Genomic DNA, 24,085 nt, shown 5'->3' on the forward strand with positions numbered 1-24,085 from the left:
AGCTTTAATAAATTGAATATTTTTAATCCAAAGTAAACTCTAAATAAATATTCAGATTTTTTACTTTGAAAACACAAAGTCACATATGAACAAAAAGAAATGAAACAGCTGAATACATTATGGGATAGGCAAAAGGGATTAATCCCATTATAATCCCCTCAATAATGTTCTAAATTTCTATCTATTTGAGATTAACTGGGGCTAACAAAAACAAACTAACAAAATTTATAGAACTAGCTAAGAACTGTCAGTCATTCCTAGCTCAGTATTGGTTAGTTTAATTAGGTGGTCTCCCTACAAGCCACGGCAGAATTTGTGAAGGAAAGAACAGAAATGTCAATGAAGGAAACTTGGTGGGGTGGGGTGGGGACAGCCCATGGGAACTATGACCCTGAGAGACAAGAAACCAGTAAAAGGAAAAAAAAAAAAAAAAAAAAGTAGGAATTTTTTTCTTAATGCAGTTTCGGATCAATCGTGTGACAGTTTTCTTAATGCATTCTAAGTTGTTGTGGTTCTTAAAGCCAAGAGGTTTACACATCACTGGCTATATAAAACTAATTGTGTTAGACAATTTGTCTTATTTACAGATAGACAACTTTCAGATATGCTTTAAAGTTTAATCTTGGTAAACCACCACTAATTTTAATACTGTATATGAAATCCAATAATATAATTTAGTTTCAGAATCAGAGTGAACAGACATCAGAAAGTGTTGTAAATCTCAGATTATTGCAAAAATCTAAGATGTGAAAAATCCAACAATTACATTTTATTTACAAAAATTGATTTACATAGGATTTGTTAAAATCCAATTTATGAAACAGAACAAATCTAGAGAAACTAGGTTGCCCTTACCACTTGTGTGGAATTTGTCTCTCTAGAAAGTTTTATAAAATGTTGCTTTTATATTTTATTTATATATGCAATATACAAACAGTTTTTTGAAAAAAAAAAAAGACATTGAAATAAATGTAAGCTATACATACATTTAAGAAAGATGAATAAAAACATTTACGCACTAATTCCAGTTCAGAATTGCAGGTGGCCAGGGCCCATCCCAGCAGCTCGGGGCCAAAGCTGAAGCCCACCTTGGACCAGATGTCATTCCATTGGAGGGCGCACTCACACACATACCCCACACTCACTCAGACTGGGGCCATGCAGACGCTGATTCACCTAAAGTGTTCATCTCTGGGATGCGGGAGGAAACTACAGTACTACACAGACATAGGGAGAATATGAAAATTCCATATTGACAGTGGCCCTGGCCAAGGATCAATTTTTTTCCCTCATCGACGTTATGACATTATTCAAGGATATGATGTAAGGAGTTTCTCACTATATTAAAGAAGCTATCTTTGTAAATACTTGGAATTTTCAAATATTGTATAAATGAATACTCTGCCAAAGTTCCCCAGAGGAGTCAAGTCTGTTATTACTTACATTTGATACATGATTCAATCTGAGACTTGCTTTTGAACAAGTACACCTGTATTTTTTGGCAACTTCTTAAAGTTTTGTCATTCTTCAAATTCTAGTTCACTCTAAAACCTCACAGTTAATGAACTAGAATTCTTCTTTTCTAAACACATATAAATTGTCTTAAATATGCAATGGAGGCAGATTATATTTACGTAATTCAAAAGGCAACCTAGACAACAATACCAGTTTTAATATATTAAGAATCTAATCACTCATTTTTCTCATTTTATAGACACACAGCACAGAAAGCAACTTTAGAAAATGGCTTTTCCAAAGTCTTGGGAAAAAGCAGAATCTGAACTGGAACCTGGGCCTCTCTGATTCCAACTGCCATATTTTTTTCCACATCTCTAAACTGCTGGATATTTATCTGAGGTATCAAAAGCAAGTCTAAGAAAAATATCACAAGAAAGTAGGAAAAATGAAGCTAAGCCAGTTTTATTCATGTATTTTACATACATTAACTTTTGTAACTAAAAGTAAAGCCTCCCAGTTTTCTATTCCAATGAATGATAAGGCATTCATGTTAATGAGTGGCCCTTAAAGGGCCATGAAAAAAATTAAACGTTTCTATGGGATGGGTCAACCACTAGTCAAACTTCCGAGGACATTGAGGGGGGAGTAATTTCCCATCAAATTGGTAAAAACCAAAAATCAAACCACAATACCCACAAGTGTAGCATAAAAACTACACAGAAGTCTTAAAAGAAGACTGCTTTCAAAGCATATCAAGTATGCTTTGAGGGCTAGATCAGGTGATACAGAAAACTGACTCACAAATTCAACAGCCATTTCTTTGAGCAAATTCTTCTGTGCAGGAGATATCAAATGCTTTAAGTGCCAGCTAAAGAAGATAATAATGTGGCAAATGACCTAATAGATTTGGGGTGTGGGGGAACAGAAACTTCAAGAATGCAATTAATTGTAGTGTTTTTCCTTGCAACATAACTTACCTAAGTCCTGACTTTTCTCCCAAGTATAGAACTCAAGTCTCCTTATCTACAAAACTTCCCTTGACAACTAATCACTTTACCCTGAAATGCTATTATGACTTTTCAAGATATTTACCTGGCAATCTGTTATTTTATATTGCCATTGACTTTAAACAATTATTCATTAGCATCTTCAGTAGCAGTGTATAGCAAGTGTTTTACAGATAGCAGGCATACAATAAATGAGGATGAATCCATTTGAGATCATTCTGAAATGTGCAAGGCTTGATCTAGAAAGTTCTGGCAGTCCTATGTAAATTCCGGGACTAAGAGGCTTTAGTTCTCCAACCATAATTCTGGAAAGGCTCAGAACGATTTCTTTTCCCAAAACTCCAGACCTCATATTTCATCATTTGCATTCATCATTGTTTACTGGAATGCTCACAATAATAAAAAGTATTTCTGGATGAAATGAAATAATGATATCTTGGATGTGCTTAAATATACTCCAGTGGAAAAAGACTGAAAATTGTTCAAACTGACTGATGGACACATAGATGGTCATTTTATTATTCTACTAATAGAGTACCTGGTACCAAACTAGTGCCCAGAAACAAGAGAACTGGACAAAATAGATCAACCAACCATATTCAGACATGAGACAGCAGGCAGCACAGGACTGATATCATGAGGGAAGGAAAACAAACAGGTTTTCTGGCAGAAGTCACTCTCTAACCTCTTAAGGTTTTGTCCATCATGTAGAGTGAGAGAACCCAAGCATAGTATGGCAGCCTTGTTAAGTTGAGGAGAAAAAGATTAAAGTCCAGAGAAGCAGAAGCAGCTATTTGTGAAGTAGAGCACCAGTGATGTGGGAGCCACACAGAGAAAAGCTCTTGAAACCTGCAGGGGTTTCCCCTGAGTCTTACTGAATACTATGCAAATAAATAGTGACACTCCACAAATACAGGCAAAGAATGACTACTAGGGTTTTTGGCTACCCAGTTCATATAGGACTGGGAGACATTTCAGTTCTGACTAGCCAGAATGGAGAGACCTTCTTAAAGACCCAGGACATTCAGTGGACTTCAGAAGGGCTAAGCTAGCTTAACAGTTAAATCCATCCTAAAAAACATACAAAAAGCCTCCAAAGATCAGTAAGATCTCCAAGCAGCTTAACTGCCACCCAAAACAACCTTCAATACTCTTTAAAGGAAAAGGACAAAAATCAGACAATGGATAATGTAATACAATATCTAACATACAATCTGAAATTACTAGACGTGTGATATGACCCAGCAATTCTATTCCTAGGTTTTATTTACTCAAGAGATACAGGACAACTGGAGAGTGAAATGAGATTAGAATCTAAAAAAGCAAAGTTCACATTTTTTTACTTTTTATCTTTATAGATCTCTCATTGTTGAATTTTTTTTTTAAATAAGAAGGTATTCATGAATTAGTAGTGTAAATTTTTAAAACGTACTATGGGAATGCACATGCCAGATCAGTTATTTATTGGGTAGAGGGGAGGATATAGGAGAGTTGAGGGCAGAAGGTTTATAGAGTACAACAGATGTCTGACCTGAGCTTGAAAACCAAGTCAGATAAATTTCTTACATAAAAAAAGATAGCAGGGGAGTCATACTGAATAGAGCAAATAACAAAGGAATAGAGGCATTAAATAGGAATTGTGGGTTCGATGTGCTCAAGATATGGAGAAAGTAGGTTCTAAATGCCAGGCCAGAGAGCCTGGACTTTGTTTTGGAAAAAAAAAAAATTGTTATCAATCCAAATGATAAACTTCATTATGTAGGTGAAAGAGACTGGGGAAGAGAAATGAGTTAGTGAATAAGATTTTTTAACAGACAAGGAGGAGGACATGAGGGCCCCTAAAACGACCAATGAGAGTAAAATAGAGTTAAATGAATTCTAGAGGCACTGAAAAACTGTAATCAATCAATAAAATTTGATGACTGAACAAATATGTAAAGTGAAGAAACAATCCAGAGGAAGAAACAAAGAATTAAAGGTTTTCTACCTCATATAACGTACAAAAGATGAGGGTAACTGCAATAAAGTTTAGCAAAGCAATAGCATGTTTGGCTTGGTAGGGGGTAAGTAAGTGAGGTTTAGACATGAATTTGAGATTAAGAAGACGTAATAGGCCGGGTGCAGTGGCTCACGCCTGTAATCCCAGCACTTTGGGAGGCCAAGGCAGGCAGATCACTTGAGGTCAGGAGTTCAAGACCATCCTGGCCAACATGGTGAAACCCCGTCTCTACTAAAAATACAAAAATTAGCTAGGCGTGGTGGTGCATGCCTGTAGTCCCAGCTACTCAGGATTGAGACAAGAGAATCGCTTGAACCCGGAAGGTGGAGATTGCAGGGAGCCAAGATCACGCCACTGCACTCCAGCACAGGCGACAGAGCAAGACTCTGCCTCAAAAAAAAAAAAAAAAAAAAAAAAGATATAATAATAATCCAGGAGAAAAGTGACAAGACCTAAACTGAACTAGTGTCACTGGGAATTACGAGGAGGGAAAAGAAATGACATACGAGGTACATTATACTGGACTAGATACAGACTGGCTATTGATGTTAGTGGGCAGGAAGAGTGAATAAACTCAAATACACGGTGGTGCCATTTACTGGAAGGAAAAAAAAAGCAGGTGCACTCTTGACTTTCCCAGGATTCAGTTACCTAAAAATCAGACTGTATTTTCATTTTTACAGCTAATAAAAAAATTCATCATTTCTTATTAACTATAAATTATTATAGGACCTAAAATTTATTCACGGTATCTTCTTATGAATTTTCATACCTGCTAAATCTCACCAATCCAGAATTGTCTTCCTCTGGATATATGTTTTGCTACCTCATCATCTTTGAGATCCTTTTATATGTCATCTTCTCAGTGAAGACACTGACCACTATTTTAAGTGATATTCCACTCTCTATTCCCTTACCCTGCTTTATTTTTCTCCATAGAGTGGATCACCTAACTCATAATGTATTTTACTTATCACCCTCTACTAGAAAAATAACAAGCTCTATCAGCAGGGCTTTTTGTTGTGTTGTTTTTTTCCACTGTTAGATCTCTAGTATCTACAACAGTGCCTAGAGCCGGACAAAATTCAATACTTTTTAAATGGATAGACAGATGGATGAAAATAATTTTCAGAAGAGTTTTTTGAAAGAGGTAGTACCCTTTCACCAGACTTTCCACAGAACCAAAAAAAAAAAAAAAAGCCACCAAAAACCAAAACTGCTTATCATTTATATTATCACACACTGAGACAGCCTCCAGTCTGACAGAAACAATGTGCAGGGCTCTCTGAATTGGGCAGTCCTGTTATTCTTTGGATTCAGGTGCCATCCTTGGAAGTGTGGCCAATAAGGGAGTTTTCACTACCCAGAACTTATATAACAGTTACCAATCCTATTAATAAGTGCTCATGCAACTATAATGTGAAGTAATGGATGCATGTAATATGCAAAGTTCAATAGTAAAAGGTCACCCATGTACATTTACAGAATATAAACACACTGAAATCAAACTAGACACGGGATGTTTTCAGAGGCTCAAGCAGAACAAAAAACATCAAGATCACTAACATACTTTGTCAAGTTTATAAACTGAATGTAGAACAAGGTTTATTATTAGAAATACGGGGAAAAAGTGGCTAAAGTTCCTCTCTAGAAAAAGAACACTCAGAACATATTAGCAAAAAGAAATATATGGAGGGAAACTTTCATGAGTCTGTAACTAATTCAGATCTCTTGTCACCTCTAAATTTGATATGATTTAGATGCTTCTGTCCCTTACTGTAGGTTTCTTCTGCAAAGAAGCTGGATTTTAGAAGGGGCAAGTTGTGTTGAAGTTAAAAATTGCTAACCTCAGGTAGCTATGCTCTTCTTCCTTTCCAGCTAGCACTAATCCATTAGCAGTGAGCTGGTAAGAAGTATCACCATCGGATGAAATTATATTGGGGAGGGTGGAGGGGGAAGAGGAGAAGATTTGATTATATTTTGGAGTGATTTTTTTTCTTCAGTGAAAAAGATCAGTATCTTTACTATATAATAATTAAATGTACTGAATTTCAGTACAGAAACTTTTTTTTTTTTTTAAAGAAACTCAGCCTCAATAATGCTAGTCTCTAACAAAAAAGAGGGTAACAGTAGCAGTGAAAAGATAGGAAGAAGGGGGAAAAAATATCTCTGCTCTCAACAAAGTATACATGATGATGACATATTTGTTTAAATTATTTTCATTATGCTGAAATTAAACATGATGTGCAATTTAGAGATCTACTAAACTTCTATTTAAACATAAGCGTATGAACACATTTTAAAGCTAAACACAAACTATTTCTGACTTATCCCTGGAAGTTTCCTTCATTAATTTCACTAAAATTTCCAAGCCATAAAATAAAATGTCCAGACAACCTTCAACTACTCTGGTCCACTGGTCTGTGTAACTAATATGAAGAGATACTGTAAGATACAATGGAATCTAAGATTTCTAAAATGGAAAATTCATTCATCAAAGAATAAATGATCTTTGAGGTATAGAGTCACTTAATAAGACTGCCACCATTGTTAAAGACTGACTCCCAACATCTATAGAAGGATGCTAGAAACAACACTAGGTGGAAACTAGGAAAGATCATGAGGCATCTGAACTGTGTTCTCAGACGGAGCATAGTGGAAAAGGATATGCAGTCTGAGGTTAAGATGCTGTCACATAATACAGGGAAATTAAGATACTCTAGAAAAACTCCTGTGATGAACTCGTAAGATTTACAGAAGAGAAACGAGAGACAATAGTATTTCTATAAGTGAGAAGAGGACGATTAACCACTGGCCTCAGTAATTATACTGCCTCTATTCTTCAGGACTATTAGAAACCACTCCAGATCATTTCTCCTTTTTCCATTCTCTACTCCCAGATAAACCCCAAAGTAGTAGCTGGATGGAGCATAAACAGGGTTGAGACAGTATATTTCTGATTAATAGCACAGACTTTAGAGCTGCAACACTTATGTCTGAATCCTGGCTGTACAGCTTATTAGCGTGTGATTATGGGTGAGTTACTCTGCCTCTCTGTGCAGCAGTTTGTTTAACAGTTATACCTAACTACCTCACAGGGTTGCTGAAGGGATTAAATACGCATTAAAAAGCGCTTAGAACAGTGTCTCAAACTACACAAGGGTTTATAATGGCACAGATGACAATGAAAATACCACTGTCAAAACCAAACTTTACTTTCCTCAAAACCTTATATAACCACTATTTTTCAGGTTTTAAGAATATGAAGTCACATAATCCTCTTCACAATGAAAGAAGTTTTTTATTCCCATTGTACAAATGGGTTCTGCAGAAAAACCAAGAAACTTACTAGACTAAGTAACATAACTAGAACAGTCAAGCACACAAATACACAACAGGCTGACTTTAATCTGCAGAACTATTTTCATATAAGAGATTTTAGGTAGCAGTTACTAGAAGTTAGACTCTGGCAAAGAAGTAAAATATCAAGTAGAAATATATATATATATATATTTAAAAAATTACTTAAAAGCTTAGAAATGAAGTAAACACTTGGTGAAAAAAATTACTGATAATAACAGTTGTCCTTTATTAATTATCCCATAAGCTAGGTGTTTACCTAAGCATTAAATATGAATGATCTCATTTAATCTTATGAGATGATTACTACTGTTACCCTAACTCTATTGATGAGGAAAGTTTTTGGTGGTATTAAATAACTTGAAAGAAGTCATATAGCTGAAAAGTGGCACAGCAAACATTTAATTCCAGGTCTATCTGACACCAAAGCCTGTATCTTTAACTATTATTCCAGCTGCTCTAAAGCAATGCACATTTTATTGAGGCCAGCCACTGAAACCTAAAACTTTCAATATAGTAAAAGAATGCCCAAATTAAGAAAGACAGTATGTTTTTTATTTAGTTCTCTGTCTTAACACATAGAGTCAAACACAGCAAAGTTCATGCATTGTCAGGACTACTTAGTTAACTGGTGTCTCTTGCAGTTTAAGAATCAGAAAAGAAAGAAACTGTTTCTTAAAACTTTTCTGGAACACAAAAAGTGGGTCTCAAAATACCATTCCAAAACACTATAAACATGTAATGGTATTAGTGAACTGAAATAAAGAAAATAGAATTTTCACTGTTTCAAGAAGTTATTTCTCTACTATGCCCACAGGAACATAAATTAATGGAGTTAAATTGTTGTTTCTGATTATTGCTTTTTATTTATAGGAACATGTCTAAATTAAGCAATAAAACAAACATAATAGTTCAAAATGCACAAGTAAATCTAATTTTAGTCATTGATTACAACAGTTCTTCAAAAGAATCACAAAATTATCACTTAGAATGCAAAAAAATTAGTTTTTTTTCAGTTTTACCCATAAAACTGAATTTAAAATTTCTAAATACATCATGATGTTCCTATCATTTTGCACTATATGTGTCAAAAATTTTTGCAGTAAATATTTTTGTTGAAAAATAAACAAATTAAATTGAATCCCATCATCGAAAAAGTCTGTACTTTAAAGATTTCCAAAACTGAATACCTCAGTTAGCACTACACTTGTTACAAAAACAAGTGGCTATAGCATCAAGAAAATCTAACTAGTTGAAAATTTAAGAGTTGAAAAGCAGAAGAATCACTACAGTTCTACCATTCGGGAACAATTACTATAAATATTCGTACTGTATTGCTCTAGATATTGTCTTTAGATGACTTGCATTGTTTTGTTTTATACAGTCATGGTCATATTACATACATAATTTTGTGTGACTTGTTTCTTCACTTGGGATTATAATATGGTCACGTTCTTAAGTTTATAAATTTTTCTGAGACATAATGACTACATGTCACTATAAGAGAAGGATGTACCACAGTTAACTTGTTAACCAGCTCCCTATTATCACACCTTTGTGTATTAGAAGTGTGCAACACAACTTTTATTATACCTCTGCGAGCAGTGAGTAATAATTTTTTAAAACTATTTTAATATATTAAAATGTGTGGGTTGAAAAAATGGTTATATTTAATGTTTATTTTATTTGGGTTACTGCTGGGTCTAAATACTTTCTCTTGAGTTTGTTAGTTACAGTATTTCCTTTTATGAGACTACTTTCCCTATTTATCTACTGGAATCTCTGTGTGCTTATTGGCAATTTATATATCTCTTTTATATAAAAGTAGTAAGACTTGGCCCTATTTACCACAAATATTTTTCCCAAGTTACTTGCCGTTAATGTTTTTCTTTTTTTCTGTTAATATTCAAAAATTTAAACCTTTCACAGAATAAAATCTGTCTTTCTAATTTCTTATATACCTATTAAACTTTGGATATCTTCCACCATCTAGAAATGTGATAAATGCTCTTATATTTTTATCTGGCTTTATGGCTTGATTTTTTTTTTTTGTAAAAAAAAGATGGAATGCTTTACAATTCTATGTTCTTTTATTTCAAAAGTTAAGGCCTGCTATAAGGAAAAGAATGCAAAATATACATAACTACACAGTGTAAAGGGCAAAAGTCCACGTTTTTCCCAAATTTAAACCAAGAGGTAGTAACTGTCTGAGGTTCTTTTTTTTCTATTCATATACAAAAGCACGTGCAAAAGTACCTGTAACTTACCAACATTTCAGCTCTTCCTCTCATGATCTCTTAGCTCTTCCCTAATAAGGACTGAGAAATGCTAGACCTGGAATATATTAACAGTCATTCTGAATGCCCAAGAAAATAGTCTGGATATAGTTTATCATCAAGATTCCCAGACTTAAAGAATTCTTTATTCAAGAAATGACAGTTCAAAGACCTGGTAATTTTTTAAACACTATTTGGGAAATGCTGGCTTAGTTTTATTCTAATCACTACAGACAACTCAAAATTGTAATGTTTTTCTGAATATAAAGTATGCAAATCACATATTAAAAGAATGAAAGGCAACAAACTTACTTGGGATACACTGGTTCATAAAGGTACTTGTCCCCTCTTGTAGATGTAATATGAAAAAACAAGATGTATCCATTTGCCGTCTGAAAGAGAAATTTTATTTATCATGAATTAAAGAGTAAGGCTATAACTGTAACCCTGAATTTTAATTTTATAAATTCTTACTTTGAAAAAAATTTTATTCTCCAATACCCTCCCTTGGAGAATTATAGCCTAATTATGCAAATAAAAGAGACTTTTTAATATAACCCATGTTGGAAAAAAGGGTTTTTATAGATTTCAAAATATTTCAAAATATGTCAGTGAAATCAGCAGTTCATAAACTATTCTAGACATGAATACTCTCAAACAACTGCATTATTCAATAATGAGTAAGTGATTATTTTGCAAAATATATAGTACTTTTTGAACTCTGCACTAATATGGCAAATTATTATTCTAAGTTTATAAAGCAACAATGCCACTTTATGGCTTTATTACACCTTTAAGACAAAACGCCTACTCTACTCAAAGTTTACACAGTATTAACTTCAGAACAGCATATTTATATATTTCAAAAACAATCTTTTGGTCTCTGATTTACTACAAAATATAGCCCCAGATACAGACATAAAACAGAGCAAACCTTTAATTTCCAAAATTTGAATATCAGCTAGTTCATTTTTCTAAGTTAACAAAATATTTTTTAAAAACAAATTGTAGGCCGGGCGCGGTGGCTCACACCTGTAATCCCAGCACTTTGGGAGGCCAAGGCGGGTGCATCACGAGGTCAGGAGATGGAGACCATTCTGGCTAACATGGTGAAACTCTGCCTCTACTAAAAAAATACAAAAAAATTAGCCAGGCGTGGTGGCAGGCGCCTGTAGTCCCCCAGCTACTCAGGAGGCTGAGGCAGGAGAATGGCGTGAACCCGGAAGGTGGAGCTTGCAGTGAGCTAAGATCGCGCCACTGCACTCCAGCCTGGGCAACAGAGCGAGACTCGTCTCAAAAAAAAAAAAAAAAAAAAAAAAGAAATTGTATTAAAAACAGTGCTGTTACATGATCATGACATACATCTGTGTCATGACATACATACATTTGTGAAGTTCAAACAACCATTTTACATTTCTGCAAGTATAAAATATTATATTTAGCTGTTTCTAGCCAAACATTTTTAGCCATAACAGAGTGAAGTGGCAATGTTTTGCCCAAACTACTTTACAGTAATACTGAATTCCTATCATTTTAGAGGGAGGTGGGCATGTACTCAAAGTAGAACCAAAGAAAACCAAGAAATTATCCAAGGTTTCAAATTTCTTTCTAATTCTGGCTTCCTGTTTTTCAAAGGAATGACCAAGAAAATACTTAGTTTCTTCAGCAAAACCAGGTGGTTTGCTTTCTTTTTGACCATTAACTTTACTATTTTATAATGTATTTGAAACTAGAGTTTCAACACTGTAAGATACGAAAAAAAGGGTGAAAATTCTTCAGATAAGATCATCTTTCTAATTCTTTATGTGCAATTTTATGTTCTTGCAATATGGAGAGTATGGAAGCAAAAGGAAAATGGCTTTAAATCAAATCATAACAAAGGTTTCACACATAAAAAAGCAAGAACAACAACAACAAAAACAGACAAAATCTATGAAATACTTTTCAAAACCTAGCATCAAGCAATGAAGGCCAGTCATCCTTGAGAGATAAGAAACAACTGAAGTGACCCTCCTACTCTCACCCAGCTTACTGCCTTGTGAGAATTTCTGGGTCAGCACACTTAGAAGGGGCATTAAGACAAAGTCTGGCAGACTTCCAGAGTTGAGAAGAAGCTGAAGAGTCCACGAAGAATAAGACAAACATGAGACATAATGAAAAATCAACCAATCAAAACAGTGCACAACTCAATCAGATGTTAAAATTAGCACGAAAGGACATTAAAACCTTTTGCTATATTTCATAATGTTCCATATGTGAACTATATTCCATATGTTCCAAAGGTTAGGCAATATAGAAAACTGAAACAAAACTCTAGAAACAGAAATACTAAAATATCTGAGATGAAAAAGACATTGGCTGGATGAATGACAGGTTAGACATTGATCAGAAAAGCACAGCAATAAAAATTATCCATAATGAAACACACACACAAAAAAACCCAAAATAAAACAGAAACAGAATCAGTGAACTGAGGGACAACTTCATGTAGCCCAATATACATATAAACAGAGTCCCCAAATGACAGGGGTAGGGGTCAGAAAAAAAATATTTAATTAAATTCAAATTTCATTTGCTTCATTTGAATTTCTTTAAAAGATAATAGGCTTTAAAACAAGAATAATAGCAGTGTATGCTGGGGTTTATACCGCATATAAAAATAAAATGTGTATAATATATGTTTCCTGGTCCCAATAGAACAAAATTAGAAACAAACAAACAAAATTCTGGAAAGCCTACAAATATTTTGAAGCTTAACTGCTTACTTCTAAATAACCCATGAGTCAAAGGAGAAAAAAGGAAATTTTAAAAATATATCATACCAAAATTTGTGGGATGCTGTAAAGAGGAAATTTACAGCCTTAAAATACTTATATTAGAAAAAAAGGAAAATCTCAAATCAATGACAAGCTTCTACCTTAAACCAGAAACAAATTAAACTAGAGCAAACGAAATCCAAAGCAAGTGGTGGAGGGTGGGGAAGCATGCAAGTAACAGAGATCAAAGTGGTAATCAATCAAATAGAAAACAGAAAAATAAAATCAATGAATAAAAATCTGGGGTTCTTTTGTTATTGTTTTAGAAGATCACTAAAATTGACACATTTCTGGTCACACCAATCAGGCAAAAAAGAGCCACTAACACAAATCAAACAGGTGATATCACTACAAATTCTAGAGGTATTAAAAGAATAATGAGGTCACATTATTAATATGGCAATAATTTTAACAACTTGGATGAGATGGACAAATTCCTTGATAAACACAAACCACCAAAGTTCACTGAAAAGAAATCTGTACCCTGAAAAGCCAATGTCTGTAAAAGAAATTATAATTCCAATTAAAATCCTTTCCACAAAGAAAATTCTAGGCTGAGACAGCATCACTGGTAAATTCTACCAACTCTTTAAGAAATAAATAATATCAATTGAATACAGACTCTTCCAGAAAACCAAAGAGAAGGAACCACTTCCTATTTCATTTTATGAGGCCAGCATTACCCTCATAACAAAACCAGACAAAGACATTATAACTACAGGCCAAGATCCCTCATTAACATATTCTAAACAAAATTATAGCAAATTAAATTCAACATTATAAAAAAATACATCACAACCAAATGGGGTTTATCCAAGAATGCAGGGTTGGTTTAACAAAATTCAATAAATGTAATTTACCTTATTAACAAACTAAAAAAGGAAAACCATGACAGTCTCAATACATTGCATTAAAAGCATTAACAAAATTCAACATCCATTCCTGATTAAAAATTCTCAGTAAATTAGGAAGAAATGGGAAACTTCCGTAACTTGATGAAAGAGATTTATGAAATATTTAGAACATCATTCTTAATGGTGAAAAACTGAATGCCTTCATCATATTCAACACTGTCTAGACTCCAGGCAGTAAATTCAGACAAGAAAAAGAAAAGGTATATAAATTGGGGAGAAAAAGTAAAACTGTTTTTGATATGGTCATCTGCATAGGAATCCCAATGGAATTAACTATAATAAGAGAGTTTAGTATGACTGCTGGACACAAGACGAATATAGAAAAATCAACTGCATTTTTACATACTAATAAGAACAATTAGAAAATGAAAAAAATCAGTAACATTAAAGTTGTGAAATACTTAGGGATAAATCTGGCAAAAGAGAAGAAATACTTGTTCACTGATAACTACAAAACATTGCTGAAAGTACAAATACTTAAATGGAGAAATACACCTTGTTTATATTGCTAAGATAGCAACTCTCCCCAAATGGATCCAAAGATTCAATGTAATCCCAATCAAACTCCCAGCAGACATTTCTGTATAAATTGATGAGATGGGGGTGGAGCCAAGATGGCCGAATAGGAACAGCTCCAGTCTACAGCTCCCAGCGTGAGCCATGCAGAAGACGGGTGATTTCTGCATTTACAACTGAGGCACCAGGTTCATCTCACCGGGGTGTGCCGGACAGTGGGTGCAGCGCACCATGCGTGAGCCGAAGCAGGGTGAGGCATCGCCTCACCTGGGAAGTGCAAGGGGTCAGGGAATTCCTTTTCCTAGTCAAAGAAAGGGGTGAAAGACGGCACCTGGAAAATCGAGTCACTCCCACCCTAATACTGCGCTCTTCGAACAGGTTAACAACTGGCACACCAGGAGATTATATCCTGCACCTGGCTCGGAGGGTCCTACGCCCACGGAGCCTTGCTCATTGCTAGCACAGCAGTCTGAGATCAAACTGCAAGATGGCAGCGAGGCTGGGGGAGGGGCGCCTGCCATTCCCGAGGCTTGAGTAGGTAAACAAAGCAGCTGGGAAGCTTGAACTGGGTGGAGCCCACCACAGCTCAAGGAGGCCTACCTGCCTCTGTAGGCTACACCTCTGGGGGCAGGGCACAGACAAACAAAAGGCAGCAGTAACCTCTGCAGACTTAAATGTCCCTGACAGCTTTGAAGAGAGTAGTGGCTCTCCCAGCACGCAGCTTGAGATCTGAGAACGGGCAGACTGCCTCAAGTGGGTCCCTGACCCCCGAGTAGCCTAATTGGGAGGCACCCCCAAGTAGGGGCAGACTGACACCTCACACGGCTGGGTACTCCTCTGAGACAAAACTTCCAGAGGAACGATCAGGCAGCAGTATCTGCGGTTCACCAATATCCACTGTTCTGCAACCACCGCTGCTGATACCCAGGCAAACAGCGTCTGGAGTGGACCTCCAGCAAACTCCAACAGACCTGCAGCTGAGGGTCCTGACTGTTAGAGGGAAAACTAACAAACAGAAAGGACATCCACACCAAAAACTCATCTGTATTTCACCATCATCAAAGACCAAAGGTGGATAAAACCAAAAAGATGGGGGAAAAAACAGAGCAGAAAAACCGGAAACTAAAAATCAGAGCGCCTCTCCTCCTCCAAAGGAACACAGTTCCTCACCAACAATGGAACAAAGCTTGACGGGGAATGACTTTGACGAGCTGAAAGAAGGCTTCAGAAAATCAATCTACTCCAAGTTAAAGGAGGAAGTGCGAACCCATGGCAAAGAAGTTAAAAACCTTGAAAAAATATTAGACAAATGGCTAACTAGAATAACCAATGCAGAGAAGTCCTTAAAGGACCTGATGGAGCTGAAAACCAAGGCACGAGAACTATGTGACGAATGCACAAGCCTCAGTAGCCAATGCAATCAACTGAAAGAAAGGGTATCAGCGATGGAAGACGAAATGAATGAAATGAAGCGAGAAGAGATGTTTAGAGAAAAAAGAATAAAAAGAAACGAACAAAGCCTCCAAAAAATATGGGACTATGTGAAAAGACCAAATCTATGTCTGATTGGTGTACCTGAAAGTGACAGAATGGAACCAGGTTGGAAAACACTCTGCAGGATATTATCCAGGAGAACTTCCCCAATCTAGCAAGTCAGGCCAACATTCAAATTCAGGAAATACAGAGAACTCCACAAAGATACTCCTCAAGAAGAGCAACTCCAAGACACATAATTGTCAGATTCACCAAAGTTGACATGAAGGAAAAAATGTTAAAGGCAGCCAGAGAGAAAGGTCGGGTTACCCACAAAGGGAAGCCCATCAGACTAACAGCGGATCTCTCAGCAGAAACTCTACAAGCCAGAAGAGAGTGGGGGCCAATATTCAACATTCTTAAAGAAAAGAATTTTCAACCCAGAATTTCATATCCAGCCAAACTAAGCTTCATAAGTGAAGGAGAAATAAAATCCTTTACAGACAAGCAAATGCTGAGAGATTTTGTCACCACCAGGCCTGCCCTAAAAGAGCTCCTGAAAGAAGCACTAAACGTGGAAAGGAACAACTGGTACCAGCCACTGCAAAAACATGCCAAATTGTAAAGACCATCAAGGCTAGGAAGAAACTTGCATCGACTAACAAGCAAAATAACCAGCTCACATCATAATGACAGGATCAAATTCACACATAAAAATATAAACCTTAAATGTAAATGGGCTAAATGCTCCAATTACAAGACACAGACTGGCAAATTGGATAAAGAGTCAAGACCCATCAGTGTCCTGTATTCAGGAAACCCATCTCAGGGGCAGAGACACACATAGGCTCAAAATAAAGGGATGGAGGAAGATCTACCAAGCAAATGGAAAACAAAAAAAGGCAGGGGTTGCAATCCTAGTCTCTGATAAAACAGAATTCAAACCAACTAAGATCAAAAGAGACAAAGAAGGCCATTACATAATGGTAAAGGGATCAATTCAACAAGAAGAGCTAACTATCCTAAATATATATGTACCCAATACAGGAGCACCCAGATTCATAAAGCAAGTCCTTAGTGACCTACAAAGAGACTTAGACTCCCACACAATAATAATGGGAGACTTTAACACCCCACTGTCAACATTAGACAGATCAATGAGACAGAAAGTTAACAAGAATATCCAGGAATTGAACTCAGCTCTGCACCAAGCGGACCTAATAGACATCTACAGAACTCTCCACCCCAAATCAACAGAATATACATTCTTTTCAGCACCACACCACACCTATTCCAAAATTGACCACATAGTTGGAAGTAAAGCTCTCCTCAGCAAATGTAAAAGAACAGAAATTATAACAAACTGTCTCTCAGACCACAGTGCAATCAAACTAGAACTCAGGATTAAGAAACTCACTCAAAACCACCCAACTACATGGAAACTGAACAACCTGCTCCTGCTAAATGAAGGCAGAAATAAAGATGTTCTTTGAAACCAATGAGAACAAAGACACAACATACCAGAATCTCTGGGACACATTCAAAGCAGTGTGTAAAGGGAAATTTATAGCACTAAATGCCCACAAGAGAAAGCAGGAAAGATCTAAAATTGACACCCTAACATGACAATTAAAAGAACTAGAGAGGCAAGAGCAAACACATTCAAAAGCTAGCAGAAGGCAAGAAATAACTAAGATCAGAGCAGAACTGAAGGAGATAGAGTCACAAAAAAACCTTAAAAAACAAAATCAATGAATCCAGGAGCTGGTTTTTTGGAAAGATCAAAAAAATTGATAGACCGCTAGCAAGACTAATAAAGAAGAAAAGAGAGAAGAATCAAATAGACGCAATAAAAAATGATAAAGGGGATATCACCACCGATCCCACAGAAATACAAACTACCATCAGAGAATACTATAAACACCTCTATGCAAATAAACTAGAAAATCTAGAAGAAATGGATAAATTCCTGGACACATACACCCTCCCAAGACTAAACCAGGAAGAAGTTGAATCTCTGAATAGACCAATAACAGGCTCTCAAACTGAGGCAATAATTAGTAGCTTACCAACCAAAAAAAGTCCAGGACCAGATGGGTTCACAGCCGAATTCTACCAGAGGTACAAGGAGGAGCTGGTACCATTCCTTCTGAAACTATTCCAATCAATAGAAAAAGAGGGAATCCTCCCTAACTCATTTTATGAGGCCAGCATCATCCTGATACCAAAGCCTGGCAGAGACACAACAAAAAAAGAGAATTTTAGACCAATATCCTTGATGAACACTGATGCAAAAATCCTCAATAAAATACTGGCAAACCAAGTCCAGCAGCACATCAAAAAGCTTATCTACCATGATCAAGTGGGCTTCATCCCTGGGATGCAAGGCTGGTTCAACATACGAAAATCAATAAATGTAATCCAGCATATAAACAGAACCAAAGACAAAAACCACATGATTATCTCAATAGATGCAGAAAAGGCCTTTGACAAAATTCAACAATGCTTCATGCTAAAAATTCTCAATAAATTAGGTATTGATGGGATGTATCTCAAAATAATAAGAGCTATTTATGACAAACCCACAGCCAATATCATACTGAATGGACAAAAACTGGAAGCATTCCCTTTGAAAACTGGCACAAGACAGGGATGCCCTCTCTCACCACTCCTATTCAACATAGTGTTGGAAGTTCTGGCCAGGGCAATCAGGCAGGAGAAGGAAATAAAGGGCATTCAATTAGGAAAAGAGGAAGTCAAATTGTCCCTGTTTGCAGATGACATGATTGTATATCTAGAAAACCCCACTGTCTCAGCCCAAAATCTCAAGCTGATAAGCCACTTCAGCAAAGTCTCAGGATACAAAATCAATGTGCAAAAATCACAAGCATTCTTATACACCAATAACAGACAAACACAGAGCCAAATCATGAGTGAACTTCCATTCACAATTGCTTCAAAGAGAATAAAACACTTAGGAATCCAACTTACAAGGGATGTGAAGGACCTCTTCAAGGAGAACTACAAACCACTGCCCAATGAAATAAAAGAGGATACAAACAAATGGAAGAACTTTCCATGCTCATGGGTAGGAAGAATCAATATCATGAAAATGGTCATACTGCCCAAGGTAATTTATAGATTCAATGCCATCTCCAACAAGCTACCAACGACTTTCTTCACAGAACTGGAAAAAACTACTTTCAAGTTTATATGGAACCAAAAAAGAGCCTGTATTGCCAAGACAATCCTAAGCCAAAAGAACAAAGCTGGAGGCATCACACTACCTGACTTCAAACTATACTATAAGGCTACAGTAACCAAAAAACCACGGTACTGGTACCAAAACAGAGATATAGATCAATGGAACAGAACGGAGCCCTCAGAAATAATGCCGCGTATCTACAACTATATGATCTTTGACAAACCTGACAAAAACAAGAAATGGGGAAAGGATTCCCTATTTAATAAATGGTGCTCGGAAAACTGGCTAGCCATATGTAGAAAGCTGAAACTGGATCCCTTCCTTACACCTTATACAAAAATTAATTCAAGATGGATTAAAGACTTAAATGTTAGACCTAAAACCATAAAAACCCTAGAAGAAAACCTAGGCAATACCATTCAGGACATAGGCATGAGCAAGGACTTCATGTCCAAGACACCAAAAGCAATGGCAACAAAAGCCAAAATTGACAAATGGGATCTACTTAAACTAAAGAGCTTCTGTACAGCAAAAGAAACTACCATCAGAGTGAAAAGGCAACCTACAGAATGGGAGAAAATTTTTGCAACCTACTCATCTGACAAAGGGCTAATATCCAGAATCTACAATGAACTCAAACAAATTTACAAGAAAAAAACAAACAACCCCATCAAAAACTGGGCAAAAGATACAAACAGACACTTCTCAAAAGAAGACATTTATGCGGCCAAAACACACATGAAAAAATGCTCATCATCACTGGCCATCAGAGAAATGCAAATCAAAACCACAATGAGATACCATCTCACACCAGTTAGAATGGCAATCATTAAAAGGTCAGGAAACAACAGGTGCTGGAGAGGATGTGGAGAAATAGGAACACTTTTACACTGTTGGTGAGACGGTAAACTAGTTCAAGCATTGTGGAAGACAGTGTGGTGATTCCTCAAGGATCTAGAACTAGAAATACCATTTGACCCAGCCATCCCATTACTGGGTATATACCCAAAGGATTATAAATCTTGCTACTATAAAGACACATGCACACGTATGTTTATTGCGGCACTATTCACAACAGCAAAGATTGGAACCAACCCAAATGTCCAACAATGATAGACTGGATTAAGAAAATGTGGCACATATACAGCATGGAATACTACGCAGCCATAAAAAAGGATGAGTTCATGTCCTTTGTAGGGACATGGATGAAGCTGGAAACCATCATTCTCAGCAAACTATTGCACGGACAAAAACCAAACACCGCATGTTCTCACTCATAGGTGGGAATTGAACAACGAGAACACATGGACACAGGAAGGGGAACATCACACACTGGGGACTGTTGTGGGTTGGAGGCAGGGGGGGAGGGATAGCATTAGGAGATATACCTAACGCTAAATGATGAGTTAATGGGTGCAGCACACTAACATGGCACATGTATACGTATGTAACAAACCTGCACATTGTGCACATGTACCCTAAAACTTAAAGTATAATAATAATAAAATTTAAAAAAAGAGTAAACATGGTGAGAAAAATGTTTGTTCAATGGAAGTTTTTTCAAAACAATGTAGTTTTAATTTACATATAATGCCATAAGTAAAAATAACCCTTATATCTATGCTCTAATTCTTTTCCTGTTTTAATGTTCACAAAAAAATTGAGATGAACATAAAATTAATATGGAAATACAAAGGCCTACAATAGCAAAAGCAACTTTGAAAATGAACAAAGTTGGAGCTCTAATACTGTGTGATTTCAAAAATTATTGTATATCTAGAGTAATCAAAATGATGTTAAATATATACAAATAGATGATGGAACAGAATGAAGTATATAGAAATAAACCCACACATATGTAGACAACTGATTTTTGACAAAGGTGCAAAAGATATGCTGTGTAGAAGGGATAACCTTTTCAACTAATTGTACTGGAACAGATATCAAGATGCAAAATATGAACTTACTCAACAATAAGAAATCAAGGAACCCATCTAAAAAAAATGGGAAAAGATTTGAACACACATTTTACCAAATAAGACACACACATTAACAAATAAACAAATGAGAAAAATGTTTAACATCATTAGTTATTAGAAAAATGCAAGTTAAAACTATAATGAGATACCACTACACTACTACCAGAATGGCTAAAATTAAAAAGGCATACCCTACCACATGTTGGCAAAGATAAGAGGAAAATAGAAACTCTCATACACTGCTGGCAGGTATGTAAAATGGTATAACTACTTCAGAAAAGTTTCGCATTTCCTTTAAAAGTCAAATATACTTCTACCTTATAATGTAGCTGTTCCACTCATGGATATTTACCCAACAGAAAAGGAAATATGCAACCATACAAAGACTTGTACATCAATGTTCATGTAGTTTTGTTTGTTATAGCCCCAAACTGGAAACAAGTCAAACTGTCCATCAACAGATAAATGGATAAACCAACTGTGAGAAATCCGTAAACTAATACTCATAATGAATTACTGATTCACGACAAAATGGATGAATCTCAAAATATGCTGAGAGAAACTAGAAAAAATAAGTATATAGTGTATGACTTAATTTATATAAAACTAGAAAACACAAAGTAATTGGCAGTGACAGAAAGCAGATCAGTCGTTGGTTTTGAGAGAGGTAAGGATTCTTAAAACAGTAGAGCAATTTTTTTCTTTATACCCCATTAAAAAAGTGTCAGTGAGATTTCTTTTTAAGATACAAATTGATAAGGAGATGGCTATGGCTCTAATAATGATGCAGAAATAGAGCTTTTAAAATATTACTAACATTTCATTATTAGCCATGTATTGTTGAGCAGGTTACTTAACCTCTCTGTACCCTAGTTTGCTCAACTGTATGATGGGAATATAAAAGTATCTACCTTGAGAGGACTGTTTTGAATAATAAATTAATTTTAATACACATAAAACACTTACAATAGTGCCTAGAACACAGACACCTCCCAAAATTTACTACTATAATTATACAATTTAATCTTCAAGTACATAGTTAATTCATATTCAATATATTTCATACAAGGATAAAAAACTATAGAATACATTTGAGGAAAAGAATCATTAAACTTTGGTTACCTAGAAAATCTTTGGTTACCTAGGTAAAACTTTGGTTACCTAGAAAGTTTGCTTATCCAGGCCAGTTTGCTTATCCAGTTTGCTTATCCAGGCCAGGTGCAGTGGCTCACATCTGTAATCCTGGCACTTTGGGAGTCTGAGGTGGGCATATCACTTAAGTCCAGGAGATTGAGACCAGCCTGGGCAACACAGCAAGACCTCGTCTTTCATTAGCTTTACAAAGGTGGTTTAGTTTTGGGGAAGGGCCATTATCATTTAAACTATAAATTTCTCCTAAAGTTAGCATGGCTTAGGCCCAGGAATGACTAAGGGCAGTTGGGAGGTTAAAGGCAAGATGGGGGTTAGATTAGATTTCTTTTACTGTCATAATTTTCTCATTGTTATTTTTGCAAAGGTGGTTTCAAGATCAATAATCTACCATTGACTGCAAATGTGCTGTATGCATATTATGAATAGCATAATTTTTATATTCAGTATATAATTAAAACTCTTCCTCATCTTTCAAAGGAAGAAGAGTTTAGTGAAAGTTTAAGCAACTGGTACATTAGTTTTTACATATGACTACTCCATCTTATTTGTAGGCCATTTTGTATGCACATTTCCCCCCCCTAAAATTCCCACTAGACAGTAAAGAGGGAACAGTCTGACAGCTTTATTTTTATATCAGAAATAATTTCACATTAATTTATTAAGTGACTACCTTTTATATTATGCTAAATATTAAGACAACAAAGAAGTTAGAAGAAATTATACTTGCCATAAGTTGAAGAAATAAAGTACATACGAGAGTAACAAAATAATTTATTATTTTTGGCCACTGAAAATCTAATTTTTATTTCACTTATTTATTACTTATAGTTGTTAGATAGGAGTTCTAAATTTCTCTTCAAAGAATCAATATGTCAGTAAGTTCAATTCTTTGCCTTCTACTTTTAAACTTAACTTCCTCATAAAGCAATCTTTTTTGATTACCTGCTCCACCCTGACTCATTCCAATTACTACTCCATCCTGACTCATTCCGATTTCCTGCTCTGCCATAACCATTTTTCCCGCCAAACCACTCGCTCAGTCACTCTCTTTAAATTAGCCAATTGGAATTAGTTTAGCCTGTGCGGTCTAACCCTAGCCAATAGGGGAACGACACAGCAGCAGGGGCCACGGGCGTCAGGGATAAGAACCCCTTCCCCTCCCTTGTCCAAGTGTGCGCTCACCATTGCTCCATCTGTAAGGGCGCACCCCTCTATAGAAGTACATTGCCTTGCTGAGAATTAAAAAGAAAATTTTATATTTGAGTGCTATTTCTTTTGTGGCACCAACACTTTATTTAGAACATAGTTGTAAACCAAAAAGTATCTGAGACAGGTCTCAATCAATTTAGAAGTTTATTTTGCCAAGGTTAAGGGTATGCCCGGAAGAAAAAAAACACAGAATCACAGTGACAGTCTGTGATCTGTGCCTTTCTCCAAAGATGACTTTGAGGGCTTCAATCTTTAAAGGGGAAAAGTGGGCTGGAGGGGAGAGAAGGAGGGTATGGTAATCCACAAGTTCCAAGAGAAAAAAGCAAGTAGGGGAATAGTCAATTATGTATTCGTCTGGCATCATTAAACAAGCACTTTACATAAGATATGGTGAACATAAGTAGCTACTTGTGGAGTAGCTAACCTAACCTTTTATCTGTAGTTATCAGCTCAGGAACAAAAGAAAAGGCAGTTTCTTGCATGACTAGGCTTTCAGCTTATTTTTTCCCTTTTGGCGTGGTGAACTGGGGTCCTGAGTTTTTTTATTATCCTTTCACCACCGTCTTATTTCTAGAACTTTGTGGTGATGTTAAGATAAATATAATATTAGTCATAGTAATCTGGCTTATATTAAATATATTGAGTAAATGCTGACCTGCTTCTAGTGATTTAATTCATCCTTACTTGGGTTATTTAAAACATGAATTAACATTTTAGCTTA

General features: G+C 35.9%; 1 protein-coding gene across 8 annotated transcripts in view; it reads right to left on the minus strand.

The window, feature by feature from the left end:
• RIC1 (RIC1 homolog, RAB6A GEF complex partner 1) overlaps positions 1–24,085 on the minus strand; it is a 181,886-nt gene that overhangs the window by 112,574 nt on the left and 45,227 nt on the right. For all 8 annotated transcript variants that reach the window (XR_008504533.2, XR_010123300.1, XR_010123301.1 and 5 more), the window contains exon 3: positions 10,413–10,492. Coding sequence is in view for 4 of the 8 variants with exons in the window: in XM_054500832.2 (XP_054356807.1) it covers positions 10,413–10,492 (80 nt within the window). In the remaining 4 variants the exon portion in view is untranslated. The remainder of the gene's footprint in view (positions 1–10,412; positions 10,493–24,085) is intronic.

This window comes from Pongo pygmaeus, chromosome 13 (genome assembly GCF_028885625.2).
Source record: "Pongo pygmaeus isolate AG05252 chromosome 13, NHGRI_mPonPyg2-v2.0_pri, whole genome shotgun sequence".
NCBI classification, from domain to species: Eukaryota; Metazoa; Chordata; class Mammalia; order Primates; family Hominidae; genus Pongo; species Pongo pygmaeus.